This window comes from Halyomorpha halys, unplaced genomic scaffold, assembly GCF_000696795.3.
Source record: "Halyomorpha halys isolate HHAL.00 unplaced genomic scaffold, Hhal_1.1 Scaffold863.1, whole genome shotgun sequence".
Lineage (NCBI taxonomy): Eukaryota > Metazoa > Arthropoda > Insecta > Hemiptera > Pentatomidae > Halyomorpha > Halyomorpha halys.
Genome location: NW_027105160.1, coordinates 118,648 through 139,554, shown reverse-complemented (window position 1 = coordinate 139,554; position 20,907 = coordinate 118,648). Strand labels below are relative to the sequence as shown.

At 28.2% G+C, this 20,907-nt stretch overlaps 1 protein-coding gene across 5 annotated transcripts in view; it reads right to left on the bottom strand.

Moving 5' to 3' along the window:
• Prosap (prosap) overlaps positions 1 to 20,907 on the bottom strand; it is a 101,358-nt gene that overhangs the window by 2,431 nt on the left and 78,020 nt on the right. For all 5 annotated transcript variants that reach the window (XM_067048957.1, XM_067048965.1, XM_067048962.1 and 2 more), the window contains 10 exons: positions 19,330 to 19,503; positions 14,849 to 15,050; positions 13,705 to 13,906; positions 13,451 to 13,625; positions 12,118 to 12,213; positions 10,940 to 11,121; positions 10,553 to 10,636; positions 9,221 to 9,476; positions 9,000 to 9,136; positions 3,883 to 4,305 (listed from right to left, as the gene is read on the bottom strand). In XM_067048957.1, coding sequence (XP_066905058.1) covers positions 3,883 to 4,305; positions 9,000 to 9,136; positions 9,221 to 9,476; positions 10,553 to 10,636; positions 10,940 to 11,121; positions 12,118 to 12,213; positions 13,451 to 13,625; positions 13,705 to 13,906; positions 14,849 to 15,050; positions 19,330 to 19,503 — 1,931 coding nt within the window. The remainder of the gene's footprint in view (positions 1 to 3,882; positions 4,306 to 8,999; positions 9,137 to 9,220; positions 9,477 to 10,552; positions 10,637 to 10,939; positions 11,122 to 12,117; positions 12,214 to 13,450; positions 13,626 to 13,704; positions 13,907 to 14,848; positions 15,051 to 19,329; positions 19,504 to 20,907) is intronic.

Here is a 20,907-nt window from a genome sequence, read left to right as displayed (position 1 = left end):
CTCTTTATGTTTAATAGTTCTCGAAAGACAGTTTTTGAAAAAGCAACATTTTTTTTCAAATAACGAAAAATTAATAATTAATGAATAAATTCAGTCAATTATCAATTGAAAACTGCTGATCCTACAAAGATAAACATTATCAAATACATTATAATACATTCAAGTGTTAATAGGCATCTATGTATCTTAACGTTCCAGTGATATAGTTTTTCATAAGCCAAAGGTATTTACCAAACAATAAGAAATCAACATTTTGCAAATTTATTTGGGCGAATATCATGGAAACTGATACTACTCCTCAATTGAAAGCTAATTGTTCGCAGGAGTAGTAGTTTATTTGATATTTGCCAAAAAAATTCACACTACATTGATTTTTCAATATTTGGAAAAACATGTTGCTTCTTGAAAAACTAATCTCGAGAAATGTTGAATGTAAACAGCTCTATTAGAGCACATATTTTAACAAATTTATCCTACTTTAAGTGATGTTCAAACAGGTTTTTTTGTTGTAGGTAGATTTCAAGATACTGAACTGAGTACCTGATAGCTGAGCAGGTTGGGGCGTAGGTCCCAGAGCACTTGGTTTTGAATATCCTGGGTTCATTTCCTATCTGGGTTAGTCAATATTTATTTCTCAGCAGCCCTGAAAAATGAATCTTGGCATTTCCACTTTGGGGCTGTAAAGGTCCTCGATGGAATTATGACCAAAAAAATATATATTGAGCTCCGAATGAAAAATCAATTTTTTGTAACATTTTTAAACAGCCATCTTTTTTTATTTATTTTCCACCTACCTATGGATGGCAGAGTCATCAATGTTGACTAGAAACTGCCAGGAGAATGGCATAATTCTACTCTTCTTCAAAGCAAGGTTTAGGTTAAACCTAAAGCAAGTCCACGCCCTCGAAAGGAAGGTTTAGGTTAATAGGAGTGCAATCTAAAAAGAAACAGAAGACAGCCAGAGATTGGCTTGAACTCTTATCCTACTCCTCTGCCACGGCCCCGGGTCCATCTTAAGCCTTTTTGGCTTCACTTTTCCTGCCAGCTTACCCCCTCCATTATACTAATTACTCCAAGGTAACTGTAAATAATTTTTCATTAAAGAAATATAAAATAAGGGTAAAATCATTTCGTTTTTTCTCTTCTTGGGCTCTTGAACTATTAAGGGTAATATACATTAATGCATTTTTGAATAACACAGGTGCTCTTATATAACATAAAAAAAATTAACTAGCATAATGAGATAATATTTAAATTCTTAGAAATATTTTTGATCAACTACCTATAAATAACAAATTTATTACTTAAGAAAGTAAATATATTTTGTTTAAACATCAAAGCAATTCCTTAATAGACTTATAAAGACTTTTGATTGAGTCTGGCTCCAAATACAAAATTACAAAATCTATAAATTCCTTCTCTCTACCTGCTTTCTCATTATCGGTTCCAATCTCACTGATCAATTATTCAAAATAAATCACAATAGTGCCTATTCATCTTTCTTCTCTCAGTCCGCTGATGTTCTTCAAGGTAGTATCCTCGCTACCATCCCTTACACAATCTATACACCCGATATCCCAAACAATCCTCTGTTCCAATTGTATTCCCAACTCTTCAATCCCATATCATAACCCTCGAAGAATTTTATCAAAACTGAAGGATTTAAAATAAACCCCAACAAATCCCATCAAAGCACCTTTACTCTATGTAGTACACCTTCAGATTGCCCTACAGTATCCTTTAAAAATATTCCACTTATTACCATCGAGTAGATCCGCCCCCTAGGAGTAGATCTAGACAAGTAACTAACTTGGAATCCTCACACAAGACTGAAAAGAAAGAAAACGGCACATAGATTCCGACTTTTACAGCACTTACTAGAAAAACAATCAAGGCTTCCTATTTATTATAAAATACTGATTAACATGACATGATATCCTATTTGGACTTACAGAGTTATGCTTTGGGCTCCAGTAAACCATAGAATTCCTTTTGTTTACAATTCTTACAATCTAAAATCCTTAACGCTTCTTACTTAGTCACAAATAATCTAGCCTAAACCAGATATCAATCCTTCCATGATAACTTCTCTAACAACCCAAACCAACTAGTTTCTAACCTTGCTTCCTCCTGTATTCCAGATAATCTTCCGAAGCACTTGAAAAGAAAATAGCCTCAAGACCTTCTAATGTAGAAACATTATAGGAGTGCTACCTATTACAAATTTTCTTCACAAAATTTTCATATTATTACAGCTTATAACAATTACTTATAGTATGTTTAGCTTAAATACAGTTGGGAATCTCAAGAAATAAATGTAAAGCTAAATGTATGTAATTTAATATGTAATATATATGTAAATGTAAAAAAAAAAATGTATAGCTTTTAATTAAAAATATGATGAACCTCTCTCTATGGACAATATTTTAAATCTCTTGCCCTCTAAGTATAAGAAATTAGACCTCTCTGCAACAGACACTGCTTTAATGTATGGGAACAGCCTAATTTTTGTCACTAAGAAATAAATTTATACCTCTGAACATATAATTGCAAAATGTATAAAACAAAAATTAAACATATTTAATGATTTTATGTTTTGATATAAATACATAATACATTTAAATATGCACATATCGTCAAGTTATTTATTTTTAATTAATAAGTCTTAAACCCATAATTCCGTCGTCAAATCAAAGAAATTATTAATTCTTTATTTTATTCTTATCTGCAGTTTTATGTAGTATTTCTGGTTTAAAAGGGATTATTTAAAAAAGTGGAGAGGAAATAAAGTTTTGAATAGGATGTCTAATTTTCCACAAAGTGTTTATATTTTCATAAACACAATACATAATTTCAATTTTGTTTAGGGTACTTCTACACAGTTTTTATAGAAAAATCCTCATTTACTATTTTTAAATATTTTTATGTATATATAAAAATTGAATTCTAAAAAAATGTTTGTATATAAATACAAAAAATTGGGTAACAGTTCAGAAGTACAAGTCCAACATGGCAGGTAGGAGTGTACTCACTTATAACCAACACTATTCTTGCTACTATTTATATTGTATAATAGCAGTCGACTTTCACAGTTGGGCCGAAATTTGCATAATATGATTCACTTTATGGAGAAAAGTTATCATTGAGAACCATGGGTGATTGTTTTCTCATTATTTATAAATGAGTATACAACCACCCAACATGTTGGAGTAGTATTTCAGAACTAGCAACCATTGTTATATATAACAATTGTATTATTATACTTCATTTATTCAAATTAGTATACTTGTTTTCATTGGCAAATAAATACATGTATGTATTAATTTTATAATAAGCACATTCATACCCCTAAACAACACATAGATCTTAGGATCGGACAAATCCATTAGACGAGAGGTTGTCCTTTGCATAGAGCGTAACTCTGATTTGAACTACAATTGTTTACAATAATTATAGAAAACAATTGTTGAAGGACACATTTGAGGGATTTAAAGAAAAAATAAACCCTATCTTTCAACAATTCTTCAAGATATGTTGTTATATATGCATTGGATGTTAGTTATATTTAAAAAAATGACTATCCTTGGAAATTTTCAATTTTCCCAATTCCAATTTAATTGAGGCATTTGGGCGTAAAACATGGTAGCTAGATTTTTTTATGATTTGACATCACTAGCTTTTTAAAGGCTGATTTACCAATTTGTTAAAAAAATCTTTAAAAAATTTCTTTTCTTAAGAGAATAATGTTGATGTTATGTTATGTTAACAAATATGTTAAGATAGTAAAAGCTTTCTATTTGCTAGTTACCATGTTTTATGATTGAATGCCACAATTTTCAACATAAATGCTTTACAATATATAAATATATATATAAAACTTACCCTCTGATCTTGTGGAGGTACCTCTTGGTCCGAACTGACACCACTAGATGAGTTGTCACCATCCTCCGTCGGCAGAAAGTCATTAGGATATGACTTGGAAGATTTGAGCTGCGTCCTAACCTTCTGTATCTCGTCGACACTGAACGAGTGCGGGAGAGAACCTGAGCTGGTACTGGAACCACCGCTGCCCTCCGTGACACTACTCGCTCCAACCCTGATCACTGTCTTCTCCCGCTCATGTTCATTATCACTCTCACCCTCGCTGAGGCTGTAATCAGGATCCGGAATTGGTGGGATCGAAGCAGACTTTGGTCTGTTGTTTCCTCTGAATGGTTGTGCATATGGATTGGATCCAACAACTACAGTTCCTGGGGTCGGTTTGAATGTCGTAGAAGGTGACCTGAGGCTTTGTGACTTCCTTATCTATCAACAAAATCGATAATTATATTAAAGTATAATTAAAACAATAATTCTAATAATATCTAACACTAGTAAGCCCTGTAAGTGTCCCTCATAAGCTAATTTGATCATATTCAAATTACTTCAAGGGTGCAAAGTTAAGGTCTAAATAAATAGACCCTTTGACTTCAATCTTCAATTTTACAAGTCAAAGTAATCAAATAATGCATCATTAAATAGATATAATAAATACTCCTATTATTTTTTATCGGATGTTTTCAAGGATTGATAAATGAGCATTATTGTATAATTAATAAAATAAATTCAGATCTTGATAATTGACAGATGTCCAAAACATAGACCAATGAAATACAAGATTGAAATCAAAGGATCTGTTTACTTAGTTATATGAAATTAAATGGCTTGAGACAAGCCACAATTTTGAAAACAAGTAGTAGTATGTTCCTTTGTTTATTAAGCTGGTGAATGTGTCGGAAAATGGGTTTTTGCTCCAGTGGTAGTGGCAAGGTGTCCCAATGGTATGAGAAAGCAATTTTATTTCCCGCAGTTATTTTGCCCCACAGACAATTCACAACATCCAGGACGTATTTCCCACTATGAGCAAAAGGGTTAAATAAGAATTTTTGAAACTGCTGCAATAAAAAATTGTCATCATGAGGTCATACTTTCATATTCTTGCCTCTATTCCTTCGTATATATTACAAACAATATAATTATACTACAATATATTATATTATTACAAACAATGTATCTTTTAATTCAATGAATTGCAGGATTGATATTACAATTAAGACAATAAACTTAGGTCTAATGCATTAGAAGATAGTTGAAATGTTTGTTTTAAAAATAGAATGATAATAAGTACTTAGCAATAAATATTGTACCAAAATCGATTTAACTTTTTAATGCATAAAAATTATAGGTTAAATACTTAAAAAAAAAAAAAAAAATACAACTAGCTGTTATATGACAAACTTCATATGTCTGTGGTTTGGAATAACATCAATTAATATCCAAATTAAAAATTCTAATAAAAAAACAAAAACAGTAATTGATAGCTTGTTGTAAAAGATACTGTTTGTTCTCACATGTAAAATATTAATCATTGACAGATGTTATTATTTAAAAAACTAGAAAACTCTTAAAATGGGTATTTGCTGTTTTTAGCCCAAATCCACGGATATGAACAAAATACTTCTAGTAAAATCTTTTTTTTTTTTACACACGTAGTATCCAGAAGGCACATTAATAAGTTAACATATTTATCAAGTGACACAAAAAAGTAATTAAGAGATGAATATTTATACAAAATGTTCTGAAAATAGGGGACAATTACCATAATGTTAAGAAATAAATTATATGTAAAAGAATTGGAAGTATTTTTTGCAAAAACGAACAAAAACTTTATATAGTAAAAATACTAAGAAGCAAATTCGCCCCCCCCCAAAAAAAATAATGTACATCACTATGAATTTATTTATCAACATCATACATACGCATACTATTTGTAGTATTGGTCTTTATTAAATATTTATTTACATGGTTTATAAGCAAAAATCTAAAATTAAATGAAATATATAACTGATGCTAATTAAAAAAAAAAAAAATGTATACATACAATTGATGATCAGTAAGCCTTTCATCATATATTTATTTTCCTTAACCTAAAAAATATTCTTTGAACACACAAAAAGTAACTTGAATTTTTTTTCAATGTATCTCATACATATTTATGTTACTAATGAAAAAATTAAAATTTTTGAAATTGAAGAATATTGAATTTTTTCAAACTTCAAAAAATTAATAAAAGAATTTATATTAACTCGATATATTTTTAAAATATGGATTTAATTGTATTTTCTTCTGACCAACACATTTACTAATAAAATTTCAGAACTGAAAATATTTCATTACACAGCTAGAATAAAGTAAATATACTGGAACCTTGAAACCCCACTCTTTCCTCTAAATGATGATAACAATAGATCATTTTTAATTCAAATCAAATTGTGACAGTAAAATTTTCTAATTTTTAAATTATGCATTAGTGTATATTTCATAATTTCTCCCCTTTCTTAATATCTTTAAAAACATAGTGTTTAATTGTTTGGTATGGAAAAAAAATTATTTATCAATTTGTAATATATAAAAATAAAATACTATCAATTAAAAATTAGAAATAAATAATTCCAAAACCATCCGAAACCATTTTCAAATTGACATATTAAACTAAATAATCTTATTATTTTCTATAATTCGATAAATTACAAAAGCATATTAACTTTAGAAAAATATTATCACAACTTCTAGCATTCTCAAGTGGAAATTTTTGGACCTTAAAGTTTCTTGATTAATAGATTACAACCCAAACAATATTTTATAAGAGAACTATTAGCCTTAGACTCAAGAGAAATAAAATCAAAACTATGTTTAATTAGTTGATATCTAATTATACAAATAATTTAAGTTTTAAAATTGAACAGGTAAGAATTTTTAGAGATATAATTTTTTTAGGTTTGAATAAACCCCTTCAAATCAATAATTATCCACCACATGAAAATATTGTTCTTTAAAATTTGTAATTAAATGAAAAGTAGATTGAGAGGTTCTATTCACTAACAAATTTGTAATTTTTTTTTAGATTATCTTAGCCATTTACCTTCTATGAATAAAAAAAAATCATCTGCCACTATGATCATATTTTTTTCTCATTTTTATTTTTTAAGGAAATATACGAAAAGTGATTTGTTTTTTTTTTCATCAATGTTAGAGAATCATGAAAAAAAGGTAGAGAGAGGAGGAAAAATTTAAGACCTCCAAAAAGTTCTGTACCACTAAACCAATTCATGTAAAATGTTTCAACCTGTTGACTCAATTAGGAACGGCTTTAGTGCTGCACAAGACCATAAAAAGGTTCTATAGGCAGCAAATATTTTCACAGAAATTTACTCCCACTTTCATGGTATAATTCTACATATAAAAGAACCATACTTATAGAATTTAAGCTCATTTAATACAATTAGCTGGAGGAGCCCAAATCTAGTGGGGTTGAGAAATATCCCAGTATAAAACTTATAAAAAACACACCCCCATCTCCTTCTGATGACAGCAAAATTATATTATTTTTTGAGAAAATATAACAATGAACAATTCAAAATTTGGTTCATTTTTTCATAAGTAGTGCATAATGGTTAATCCAACTCCAATCAACATCCACTCTCTCAGAGGTTTGAAGCCAATTGAATAATTTTTATAAGGCAGTGATGCTAATAACCTTTAATATGTGTTATCACAGTTTTAAATATAAATTTTCCAATGGCTGTCCTATGATTAAATTATCATAAATATATTTGTGGGATGTTTTGCTCATCTAAACTAACTTAACCTCTGGCTAACTTAAGTGCCTTAAGAAACTTCAGTATTTTGATAAATCATATGATATTTTGGATTAGCCTCCTAGGAATAAGTTCTGCATGTCATCGCTTAACCTGTGATACCTTGTAAATCTGAAAAAAATCTTTATATCATTAAAAAATAATAATAATAAACATTATTGAGACATCACAAGCCAAAAGTAATTATAAAGGCATTCTATGAAATGGTGGCGAAATATATCTCTATAATATTTTTTTTAAATAGCATAAAAATCATATTGTTGATTTTTTGAGAATTATAAGATATCACAAATTAAATGAAAATATTTTTCATTTTCCTGAGATAACATTTTAACAGATCATGACCTGGGAGGAAACCAGCTTTTTTCCCAACCCTTTTACTATACTAAAATAATAAATACTCCCTATACTTTGATACCAAGCGGAACTTTCTCTTATCTATAAGAGCATTGAGCTAATTTATGACCTATTCAAATAATAATTTTTATTTAGCAGTGATCCAGAAAATCCATGAATTCACAGAAATTAATTATTTTATTAATGAAAAATTTCTACCCTATTCTTTAAAATGATAAGATCATAATACATTCATACTGCTTAATACGGGTGATAGGTTCCTTGGCAATTCACCTATTTATCACTCAATAGAAATGGAAAAGTACATTCTAAGAAGGAATTCTTGGATCTAACTAACAACGCAGTATTAGTACAGATAAACCAAATCTACCATTCTGAGAACTACTCAATATCATTGCAATCTTTCTATATGTTCTAGTCACAAGTTTATACGTCATTCTTTAAAAAATTGCGAAATTTAGTTTTTAAATTTAGGTATCTTTCTTGAAATTAAAACATAAGTAGAAACTATAATTGTTAATGTTAAAATATATTCATAAACTTTGCAATGATGTATAAACACATATAATAAAATATGTAAGTAATTGTTAATTTGCCCAGATAATATGTATTAGAAATGTGAACAAAAATTTTGTTGTCACTATCACATTATAGAGAGTACGCATTAAAGGGCCGTTCATAGTGGGATATGACTGTAAAAGCTATTTATTATAATAATAAGTCAAAGAGGCGACCTATTGAAAAATATTGTAAAGCATTATGTCGTTCTTCTTTTTTAATGAAGAGTAAAGAGAAGAGATAAGGCTGAAATAATATAAAAATATATTATACATTACATACTTACTTGGTGTATTATAAAGTAATATGGGTATTCAAGGGATGAAATAAAAGTGATATATTTTTAAAAATTATTTATTCTAACTGAACATCGTGTTCGGTAACTACCTGTGACCTAGTTCCATGACCAGGAAGAGATCGCGACCTGAACCCAACAGTTTTCACATCCTCTGGTGAAGCATACAGCTTAGCACTACTTGCTGGTTTGAAGCTAGACATTACTCCGTCAGTTACTCCAGTAACAACTAAAAAAGATTTTATTTTATTAATATTAAATCAAGACATACGACCAATAGTAGTTACTATAACATCTAAGATATCTCCTTTACCAGGTTTGCTCTCTGACTTAGTAACTGAACCATATTCCGATTCAGTGTTGAGCTCTACTTTGACAATATGAGAGGGAGGAGGAGGAGGAGGGTGGCTCGGAGGGGGCAACGGTGGCCTCAACTCTTCTTGGCTTCTGTGTGATCTAGGAGTCCTAGCCAAAGTGCCCTGGGACATCGCTGCTAGATCGGGGGTCGAATGGAAGTCCCGATGAAGTTCTCCACTGCCCATCGTACAAAACCTCACTTTACTACCGGCCTAATGAGAAAATTTAATCTTATTATAAAATAATGAACAAATAATGTAATAATAAAGTTGATAAATTCAAAATGAAATATTTAAAATCGTCTAAAATTTATCATAAAATTCTAGGCTTAATCTTCATTTATACAAGGTAAAAAAAATATGACCAGCTAATTGCAAATAATGTGAAATCAGAATCACTCAATCATACAATATGATTCCCGTATTTTTTTTCTTCTGAAAATAAGATATAACTAAAGGGGAAAAACATGACAAGTCACATGATGTGAATTTGTAAGTAGGGCAGTTATGAAAATTTTTACGATTCTTATTAAATCTTTAGTAAAGTTCATATTCTATAATACTGTATTCGTCCAAATGCAGATCGATGTTTTTTTGTTACAATAGTCTACAGTAAAATGAGGGTTCAACCTATATTCGGGGTCAATCAAAAAAAATTTGATCTCGACTAAACACTTGGTTTTCAAGCAACTTTCATTATTAAGTTAATTTTCATTTTCACTTTTATGATGGGAGACTAAATACAGTTTGTATCTCATAATAAAAACTAATTGCTCACTTATCACATATTTTGGAGATAAGAAAAAAAAAATTAAATTGTTCAAATAAGGATTAGAGATGGAAACAAATGTTATAAGGAATTAACCTAATTAGGTAACTTTAAGCAGAAACAAAAAGGTGTATTTTAATTTCTAGGCTTTATTATTATAAAAACTAATTTAAGCAGGCTCGGTTTTTTTTTTTTAGATAGATGTATCAAAAATCTGAAAAATAATTTCTTGTTACTAGTTTAATTTTTTTCCTTGAAAATTATTTTCAAAACAGGGATCCACTTATATTCGGGACTGAACTATATTTGAGGATTATGAGTAAATATATTGGAATTACGGTGTTAGGCAAGCTAAAAGACTTAATATCTTCATTAAAAAAAAAAAAATTATAATTGTCCTTAAAATTGTGACTTGTCACATTCTTGCCCAAATTCATTCGATTCATTTAAGCATATTATAAAATCTAATAAGCAAGGTTTGTATTTTTTCAATTTCTATAAAAATAATTTAACAACTCACTTTTCCTTTGCTACGCTTCATTTCAGCAACACTAGCATAAACCCGTGGGGTCCTGGCAGGAGAGGATGGTTGTGACATGTTGCCCTAAAATTTAATTTGAAAAAAATATAATTAAAACTTTGATTCGTTCAAAGTGCAAGATATTGCATAAAATAGAGCTTAAGATGAATTACATTATATTACCCTAGAGCCTGTGTGTGGCATAAGCCTAAACTATGCAAAAAGTAATACAAAGGCAGCTTATGGTGTAAAAGCCTAACATTACTAGCTACATTTGCTGGACCAATTAAAATAATATAATACAGAATTTTTTACTTTTTACTTATAATAATACATATCATACATACATAATCAATAATTGATATCATAAAAAAAAAAAAAGCGCACCTGGAAATTACTAACAGCCAGCCCAGGCCCAGCTTGCCGCTGGAACAGCTCCTCGAGCTCTGCCGCAGTGATCCTGCTTGAGGTAGGCCTGGCCCTGATAGATGCAGTTCTGGGTTGCATTGGAGCACCAGCTGGAATGCTTTCAGCACTCGAACTCTTCCCACACTCATCATCTATGTCAACTAAAATTCATTTTAGCAACTTGATATGATTCTAGAATATAGTAAATTATACATAATAGAATAGACATAGTATATCTAAATTTTTCATAGCTCATATATATATACATCATTATAATAGCAACTTTTTCCCATAGTACACGTGAATGGGAGAACAAATTTCTTAAATTTAAACAATAAAATGAAAAAATAATTACAAAAGATAGACAACAACCAGAAAATTTATTTATTATTCTTTTAAGGATTTAATTCATCATATCTATTCTCTTCAATAAAGAGAATACTTTTTTCATGTGATTCCCAAAACTAACATTTCATATAACACAAAAAAAAATTTATGATTTTTATTTCTCAGGATTGGGTTTGAGATTCAAGTAGATAGCTTTGGAAATATGTCTTTTATGATGACTGGGAGCTGCAACTAGGATAGATGATTTTTCAAAATAAAAGGAATGGTAAAGGTGAAGGAGTGTTCAGATAGTTTGGAGTATGATAGGATATCCGAAATTATGGATGATTTTTGTAAGGAAATACAGATTTTAATGTAGTATTTGTTTTCAACAACATAGGAAGCATTGCAATTCAGAGTGGAACAAGGAATCTGATAAACTACATTGGAAGGGTGTTGAGTTGAAGAAGTATGATAAGGTGGAAAAAATTTAGTAGTAAAATTTATTCTTGGGGCTTCATAAGATAGGATTAGTAGTAGATTGTGAGAGATTGAGAAATTGAGGTTAAATAAATATAAGAGATTCTGTGTGATGTTAGGTGGGAAGCTGTTCGTAAGTAAGTAAACTTTGTTGAGTACATTGAAGGTTAGTATGGTGATATGTTGAAAATCAGATATACAAAGGGATAAAAAAGAGGCAGATATTTTTTCTCTCTAATTCAATACCTCATTTACAAAGGAATTATAATTAAAATAGATTCAACATGAATACAGGTAATACAAATATGCATGAACGCGCATGTTGATCTCTTGTAATATCCTCTACTTACCTCCTACTCCCACAACCATAGACCTGGCTCTTGCTCTTCCGACGCTGAGGGTAGTTTTGGGATCTCGCCTTGGAGGGAGTGGTGCAGGTGACCGCCCTATAAGTGATAGTTATTTAATTTGCATTTCATTATTAATGCAAAATCATTTTGGAATCAGTTTCTCCAACATAGTTATTTATAGGAAGAATTTCATTCTTCGTGTGACAAAAAAGTTTTCATTATATTTCATAGGTATTGTATCCTCAATCCAATAATAACATAACTCAAAAATCTAACCTTGCAGAAAATTAAATTTGAAAATTTTTTTCTCAAATATGAACTTTTGAAAAATAAATACAATTTTTTAGCCCAAAATTTTGGCCTTCCATAGGCCTATGAATTTATTTTAAAATATCAAAAAAATAGAATATAATCAAAAAATAATTCATTGTTATTATTGACAATTGTTCAATATTTATAGCATTGTAAATAGGGATGTCTTTTACACAAGACTATAACCCCCTACATAATTAATTTTTAAAAAATCTAACTGTTATATTAACCATGTAAGACTCAACAGGCCAATCGGGTATTGAATAAAAAAATATAAATTGAAAATTTTTTATTTTATATAAAAGTTAAATTTTTCTAAAAAGTGTTAATAAAGAAAAAATCATTAGGAATCAACATCAAATAGATAAATTGTATAGTAAGCAAAACGGAGCTTTAATATAAAATAAAACCCTTTTAAATTCATCAATCTAACCTAACTTTAAATTTTTGAGGAATGAAAGTATTGCACTAAGGGTGCAATATGGTGATACATCTCTTCCTAATTTAATTATGAATTAAATCACATTTTTATTAATAAAATTATGTTTTTATTAATAAAATTATATTTTTATTTAAATGAATAAAAATGGCATTTTTTATTAATGAAATAATATTCTAATCAATTAAAGCATATTTTTATTAAACAAAAGGTTTTGGGTTTTTAACTCTATCATCAAGTTATAATTAAGAAGATGTTTATCACCATATTGTGTATAGAAAAATTGTATCATTAAATAAATACAAATAATTTAAGAAAAAAATTATTTTTAAAAATAAAATATTACATACAGAAATTAACACTGATTTTGTTGCTTAAAACAATTATAAATAAATTTCCTCTAAACTAACCTACATATTGATTTATTTTTTAACTGAATATTGACTTGTTAAACACCAGTAATTGGTAGAAAATTAATAAAAATATCAATAAAATTGAATATTTCTTTTTTTTTAAATCATGTAAAAGTGGTTTACTTTGCACCACAACTATTAATCTTTCAAATTAAAAAAAAAAACATACCTAAAGTAGCAGAGGAACTTAATTTTCGAGGTAGAGTTGCATAATGCCTTGGATTTGGTTCTGCCATTCCAGCTTGTGGAGCGGAAACTACCGTCATGGAGACTAAGTCTCCTGAGCGACGAATCAAATCTACTACATGCTCATGAGAAGCGGCTGTAACATTCTCACCATTTATCTGTAATGAAATATAAAATTATTTTCAAATTAAGATATAGTAATTATTAAATATGACAAATAAAAAATTTAATACATACAGCTACAAGATAGTCGCCCTTCTTGAGCCCAGCCATGTCGGCAACACCGCCCTCATCAACATCGTCCAAGTACTGTAAGGCAGGGCATCGATGGGATGGTGTGAGTTCCATCAGGGGAGATGTTGCCTTTGCACCACGGAGAACGAATCCGAATCCTCTCCTACCCCTATGCAACACAACAGTTCGGGGTTCTGCTGGTAACCTGAATAACAAAACACGATTCATAATTAATTAAGCAATTCGTGACCCAAATAAGGTCCCAGAGTCATTTTTATACCTACGTATGTATGTTTATTAATGTAAATTATGTCTCTTAATTCCATTGGACTAGGGGCTAGATCTGAAACTACATTGAATTTGGTATAATTCTGCCATGTTCGTCTTCAACCAGTGAATGTTGTCAGACGTGTTCAGTTTACCATTTATAGTAGCTATATATTTATTTAGTACTGTTCATTTTAATTATTTACCTCAGTTGTTTTCTTATTCTCTATTAGTTAACTTAGTTATCCGCCAATGATGTATATATGCAATTATATTTTTATAGTTTTTACTTAATTATTTTATTGTATTTTTATTATTTATTTACTTTTTATTTTAAGTTAATATGTATAAATGTTATGATTGCGTACTTACATCCCCAATACCTATTGCCCTTGAGTATGTATGTATTATTCCAATTTAAAAAAAAATACTGTTTAAAGAATTATATAAGGTACATTTACTGCATATAGCCTGATAGATTTTCATGTCTATAATAAGTTACATGTATTGTAATTTCCCACAATGAACACTACTTTACAACTTTTGGTGTATTTTTTTTTATTCCAGTAGCCCTATAGTCAAGTTCAAAAGGAATCAAAATAATTTTTAATAATCAACAATTTTGTTTATTCAGAGTGCTTATAGAACTATAACTTGAAATAATATCTTAAGTTAGGTTCAAAATTAAGTCACAACAAGAAATGGTTTTGATGTTTAAAATGTCAATATAATATTAATTATAAATTTTTATTTTAACTATAAAATATGGGCTATTATTTTTATTTTTTTTTGTATTATTATTAAAAATTATATAGGAACTCACAATTGCAATAATAGTTTAAAAAAATAATAATTTTTTTTATAAATCAACACATCTTACTGTTTCTTGTTCCTCGGTGCAGTGGCAAAATGTTTCAGCGCTGGTGCAGGGAGGGCCTCCCTCCTCCCCACGACTCTAGTGCTAGGCCTCCTTCTCGTCTGAGTGATGGTAGGAGGAGCCTCTTGGACGCAGTGGCTTGGGAACAGACCCGACTCCCCATGCAAGTTACCTTCCAGGAAGCCTGAGTCGGTAGCTCCTGTCACTAAAAAATAAACATTTGTGACATCATTAAATAAAATTAAGTAAGATACAAGTATGAAGATACTTAGTTACTTAATTATTCATACAAACTCTTAGAGATTATATTGTAATAAAAAATAAATAATTAAACAAAGTTAGAAAAAGACATGAGCGAAATAGCTAATATCAATGATCAGCAGAGAATTTATTAATAACCACAAAATGGATAAATGAAAGATACTGAAGACAATTGATCAGAGTTATATTTTATGATTTTTGTTTTATTTAGTAAAATACCTCTATCTCTACAACTCTATTGCAGCATGACAGTTTCTTTCTAATACTTAGGACTTCATTTGTTTTAATAAATGAATGAATAGTTGCATAAAAAGCTTCTGTTGAACTATAATAGATGGCATAGATATTGAAATTTTAAAAAATGAACTCTGATCTGATTTTTACACAGCTGTCATTGTTCAATTGATATAAGGGCCCTGTTTCATAATGGAAGCTAATAGTATTAGTTCATAGAACAAGTGTAGAAACTAGAGTGGTAATAATACTAATACTTATTTTTTTCATGATAGGGATGGCTGGCTATTAGTGATATCACAGGAATTAAAAAACTCTAAAGTACAAGTTACTATTGTATAAGTCTGTGTAATTGAATTAAGATAAATCTACAAGACTAATAGTATTAGTTTGTACTTTATTATCAAACAGGCCCCAGGTGATTCAATGTAAAAAAAAATTATGTCTATAATGATAAATAATAATATTATGTATGGATTTTCATTTTCATTGACCATCATTCCACTTTAATTTAAAACAGTTTAAATCTAGAATTTTTTACTGGTGTTTTTGTAATCTCTAAATTTAACTTAAGAAACAATATTAATTCAAAATAACACATAAAAAATATACAAAAAAATTTAAAAAGTATTTAGGAATAAAAATTATTACACAGTCCTCATTATCAGTTATGATTTCAATTTGATAAACAGAGAATATATAAGTAACTTTCAGCAAAATGGCTCAGTAACAAACAAATAAAACGTGATATTTCAAATTAATATTGTTCCTTAATGGTCGCACAAAGTAAATTTACAGATAATAAAAACCTCAGCAGAACATTCTAGATTTAAACTGTTTAAAAATAAGTGGAGAAGATGGTCAGGAGGGAGGTGTGGTGGCAATTTTAATGTCAATGTCATCGATTAGAGTTTGACAGAAGCTTTTTATTCATTTTATATATGTATATAAATGGAGTAAGCTTGTTGATTGATAAAAAAATTTAAATAATAAAGCAATATAAACAAACTAATAATGATTAATACATTAATTAAATAAAATCAAATGTATAAATAATATGGATATATGCATAAAGAGTGTACCAGGATTAGAGTAACATAAACAAGGAGGTAATTGTTGATGTCAAAAGCAGCAAAATAGCTCATAGGGTCTATGATTCATTTTACATCAGAAATTTTTATTGAATAGAAAGGAAAATTTAAAAATTATTTAAGTTTGGTAATTCCAAATTACAGTGCAATAAACAAAATTTTCATCAAAAATAAATTGAATTTACCTTAGTTAAAGCAGCTAAATAACCAAAAGTTCTGTTTTTCATAAAATTGCTAATTATTCATGATTTTATATATCAGCCTTTAATTTACTAGAATTCAAGTAAATATTTACTAATAATGATAATAAATATTATTCATTATCATTACTAGTATAAATTAAAATTGATAATCATAAACATATAAATCTGAGAAAAAGAAAAGAAACTACAAAAAATATTATTAATAATACTACAGGCAAAATTAATGAAGATAACAGACAAAATATCTGAGTGTATTTAATATTATATACCTAAATTGAGGGTATTTATTAATTTGTTATTAACATTATTAATAGTAATTTGTTGCAAAGAAAGAAAAAAAAAATTCAAAATATCTAAAATTTCTGATGCTTCATCTTGGGTTGTCATTTCATTTTAATAGTTTTTATAGAATATAGTGGTAATAATTAAAGTGATAAATTAATTTAAACATAATGTATAGACAGCTTACTGTAATACTGGAACATTTCATAACAAACAATGAGTACATTATCAGCAGAAATGGTGAGCTGTATCCTCACTTGTCTCATATCTAATAGACTCAGAGAGATAGTGGAATGAATCCGTTGTAACATGTGAAGCACAAGAATCATACACGCATTGAATGATTACGAGTGAATTGTTCACATCATTTTGTTAGAATTTCATAAAATGTCTTTGAAATTATTTTTTTCAAAAATTGTTAACTTAATTAATTAATCCATAAGAATTTATTATAGTTTAAAATAAACTTGTGAATTTTCACATAAATTTAACAAATTCAGAAGTAATAATAATAATAAACAATAGTATCATTGTGAAATGTGTTAGGAACAGTGAACCATGGACGAAGATAAAAACAAAATCGACAATTCATAGGCCTCTCTGGATATTAAAAATAAGACGAAAAGCCCCAAGAAAAATAATCTACTGAAATGATGAAAGTATTTATATAAGTATAAAATAAAATTTAAAAGAATATATTCTTTTATATTTTTGTTTTTGTATAATATGAAATAGATTTTTAAAACAATAGTACTTAATAAGGCAATCGATTAAAATCAATACACAGCATAGAGAAATAGAATTAAGCAAATCCCTAAAGTAATAACAATTCAAGGTTCAATGTACTGAAATTTGAATATACAGATGGAAATAAAGAAAAAAGTATAATTTATAAATATAATACATAACAGTAAAATGTTAATAGTCACTTGAAATACTAATAATTTTCAATTGTAAAAACAACACCAGTAAAAAAAAAAAAAAATTTAAAAAATAGGATTTATATCCAGTTTGGAATATGAAAAAAATGGTTTCAATTTAAAATGACACTTGTCCACTAATAATTAATAGTAAAGTAAGGAAAAAAATAATAACAATGACTAAGAAATTTGGCTTACTATCAAAATGCTAATAAATTAGTGAAGAGAATTTATATACAGTTAAATATTAAATTATTTATTTGTAGTGTGTATTGTATAACTGTTGATTGTAAATATTTTTATTTGTAGAACCTTATAAAAGCTGAGACGTTGTTCGGATGACATAAAGAATAAAGAAGTGGATAAAGGGTATAAAATAAAGTCCTGAAAAGAAAAAGAATAAAGTTTTAACAAATAAAATCTTTTGGATATCAAATTGTAGGATTAAAACAAATTATTTATATTTAAAAAATATATAATGTGGGTTCAATGAGATCCTGAGGAGATTTGTCTCCTCAATCTTTCTGATTGGTACTTAATAATTTTAAAATGAATCCCACTAAAAAGCATAAACAACCAAAATAAATTTGTTCATAAATAATAGATTCATTTTTTTTTTAATTTAAACATTTTTAAATACTGATAAAAATGTTATACGTTTTGTCTCTTAAGTTAAAAAAAATATCAAAAATTATTATTAAATTATAACAGAATTATAGTCAGTATCAATACCATTTACAATTTTTAAAATTGCCAAAAAACTAAAATTATATAATTTATTATCTTCATTCAATGCTATTAATTTATAATTAAAAATAAATGATTCAATGAAATTATATTTAGTAAAAGATTAAAATATAAACACTAAATAAAGAATTCAATTTAAATGCGTAGGGAAACTAGTTGAAAATTAAAGATCTTGGGAAAAGAATATTAAAAGTCACATTACGTAAATTTTTCAGAAGAGCAGTCTTGAAAAATTCTACAGTTCTTATTTAATCTTTTATGTGGTTCATATTACATGTAAATATGTTAAGAGTTATGGTGTTAGATAAACTAACACAATATTACAATAAACAAATATTATTTGTATTTAAAATTATGGCTTGTTACATTCTTGCTTTAAGCCATTCAGTGATACTTAGTTCTCATTTTTTAACAAATATTTCTTATATATTAAGTTTTTTTTTTTTTCAAGAGCCTTAAATGTTTATTGTTAAAAACCTTTCTGTACCTCCAATAACATTTCCATTTAACTAAAGAATTATGTAAATGAGAAATTACAATTCACATGACAATTGAAATTTAAGGGAGTGAAATTTTGCGGAAACATTTATTTGTAAATATTCATCTCAATATTCTTCTTGTCATTTTTAGAAGTTATAACTCCGGAGTTTTCATGCTTGATCTCGGTGATGGACAGTTTTTCTTGTTAAAAATATTATTTATATTTTGTTTAGAATAAAACAAAGCTGAGAATTTATCTAACATACCTTCAATTATGTCGCCTTGAGAAATACGAAGGTAGCCAGGTTGGGTCGAACTGTAGTTCTCTATACAGACAACGTTAGTTCCAGGGAGGAGAACCGAAGCGTTGGTATCACTGTTGGCCGTGCCGACTCCAGAGCTGTCGCTGATTATATCACTAGTATCACCAAGGCTCTTATCTAGATATCAAAATTATAAATATTTAAAACATTTGTATTAATTTTATTACATATTTGAAGGAGATGGTCAGGGCAGAAGAGCTCAAGAAGAATAAAAAATTGTTTTAACTATTTATTGATTGCCAATGTTTCAACCCACAATGTAGATGTTCATTAGTGCTGTTGTGATGGATGGAGATGAGCATAATGGACAAAGGAACTTTGAATTTTCAAGTTTGATCTTCAACCATTGAAACAGTCCTAATGTAGACCTCTATCGTGGATCGAAACTTCAGCCCTAACCATCTCCCTCAAATTTTTATTAATTAAATTCCTCAAAACACCAATGTGTATTATTAGAAAACAGTTATTTATATTAGTAGTTTATTATAATAAAAATTACACCAAGCAAACTCTAAGGTTTGGTGTTGATGCCATTTTTTAAAAGAAATTTAAATATTCAACACTATTGGAGGGCTACCACCAAGTGATTTCGGCACAAATCTGTCATGTTATTCACAAATTTTAACCAATTTCATTAAATGAAATTATTAAAAACAATAATAAAATAATGGCCCATTTAATTTTTAGTCATTTTCAGAACTTATACATGTAGAACCACAATCTTAACATAATTTGATACTAATCATTCCAATAAAGATATTTGAAATGAAATGTTGATATTCAATAATGAATTTTGGGGAAGAAATAAATAATATTTTTGAATAAGAATCGATTAATACCATTTGACTAATTAGACCATACTTAGTGAAAAATCACACTTTTTGAAGACAATTTAGAAATTTAACAGATACTCATAAGGATAGTAACAAATTTTATAAACACAATGTTTGTTCACATGAAAATGAACAAAAGTTCAAAAGACTGAAACATCAATTACTTCTTTATATAACATAATTTAATTTTTTTTTTGGGGGGGGGGATTTAGAGAGGTCCATTAAATTTATGATTTATTGCTTATTCATTTTTTATGTATAAAGAAAAAGTATTAGAATAGCCATTTGGCAAAAAACAAACAAAAAAGTATTGTTATATACATCTTCTTAACTATTTTTTTTTCTTTTCTATATCCCCTTAATTTATTTTCTAAAAATTGCATTTCCTGGAAGTTATTTCAAGATAAACGATTTGTTGTTTGAGAATAAACGCTACAGACAGATTTTAAATTATAAGCATTTCCAAGAAATCAATTTTTCACATGGGTAAGCCAAAGTAGAGGATGAAATTTTATAAAATTTATAACAGATGAAATTTGATATAATTTAGGTTTACACTAATCCCCCAAACTTATCTCTGACTTAGAGCCAGATCTGACAAGCAGCTTTCGTGTTATTATACCTTAACTTATCACATTTACTTATAGGATTTGTAGCTAGCTAAAATAGATTTGTAAATCACAAGAAA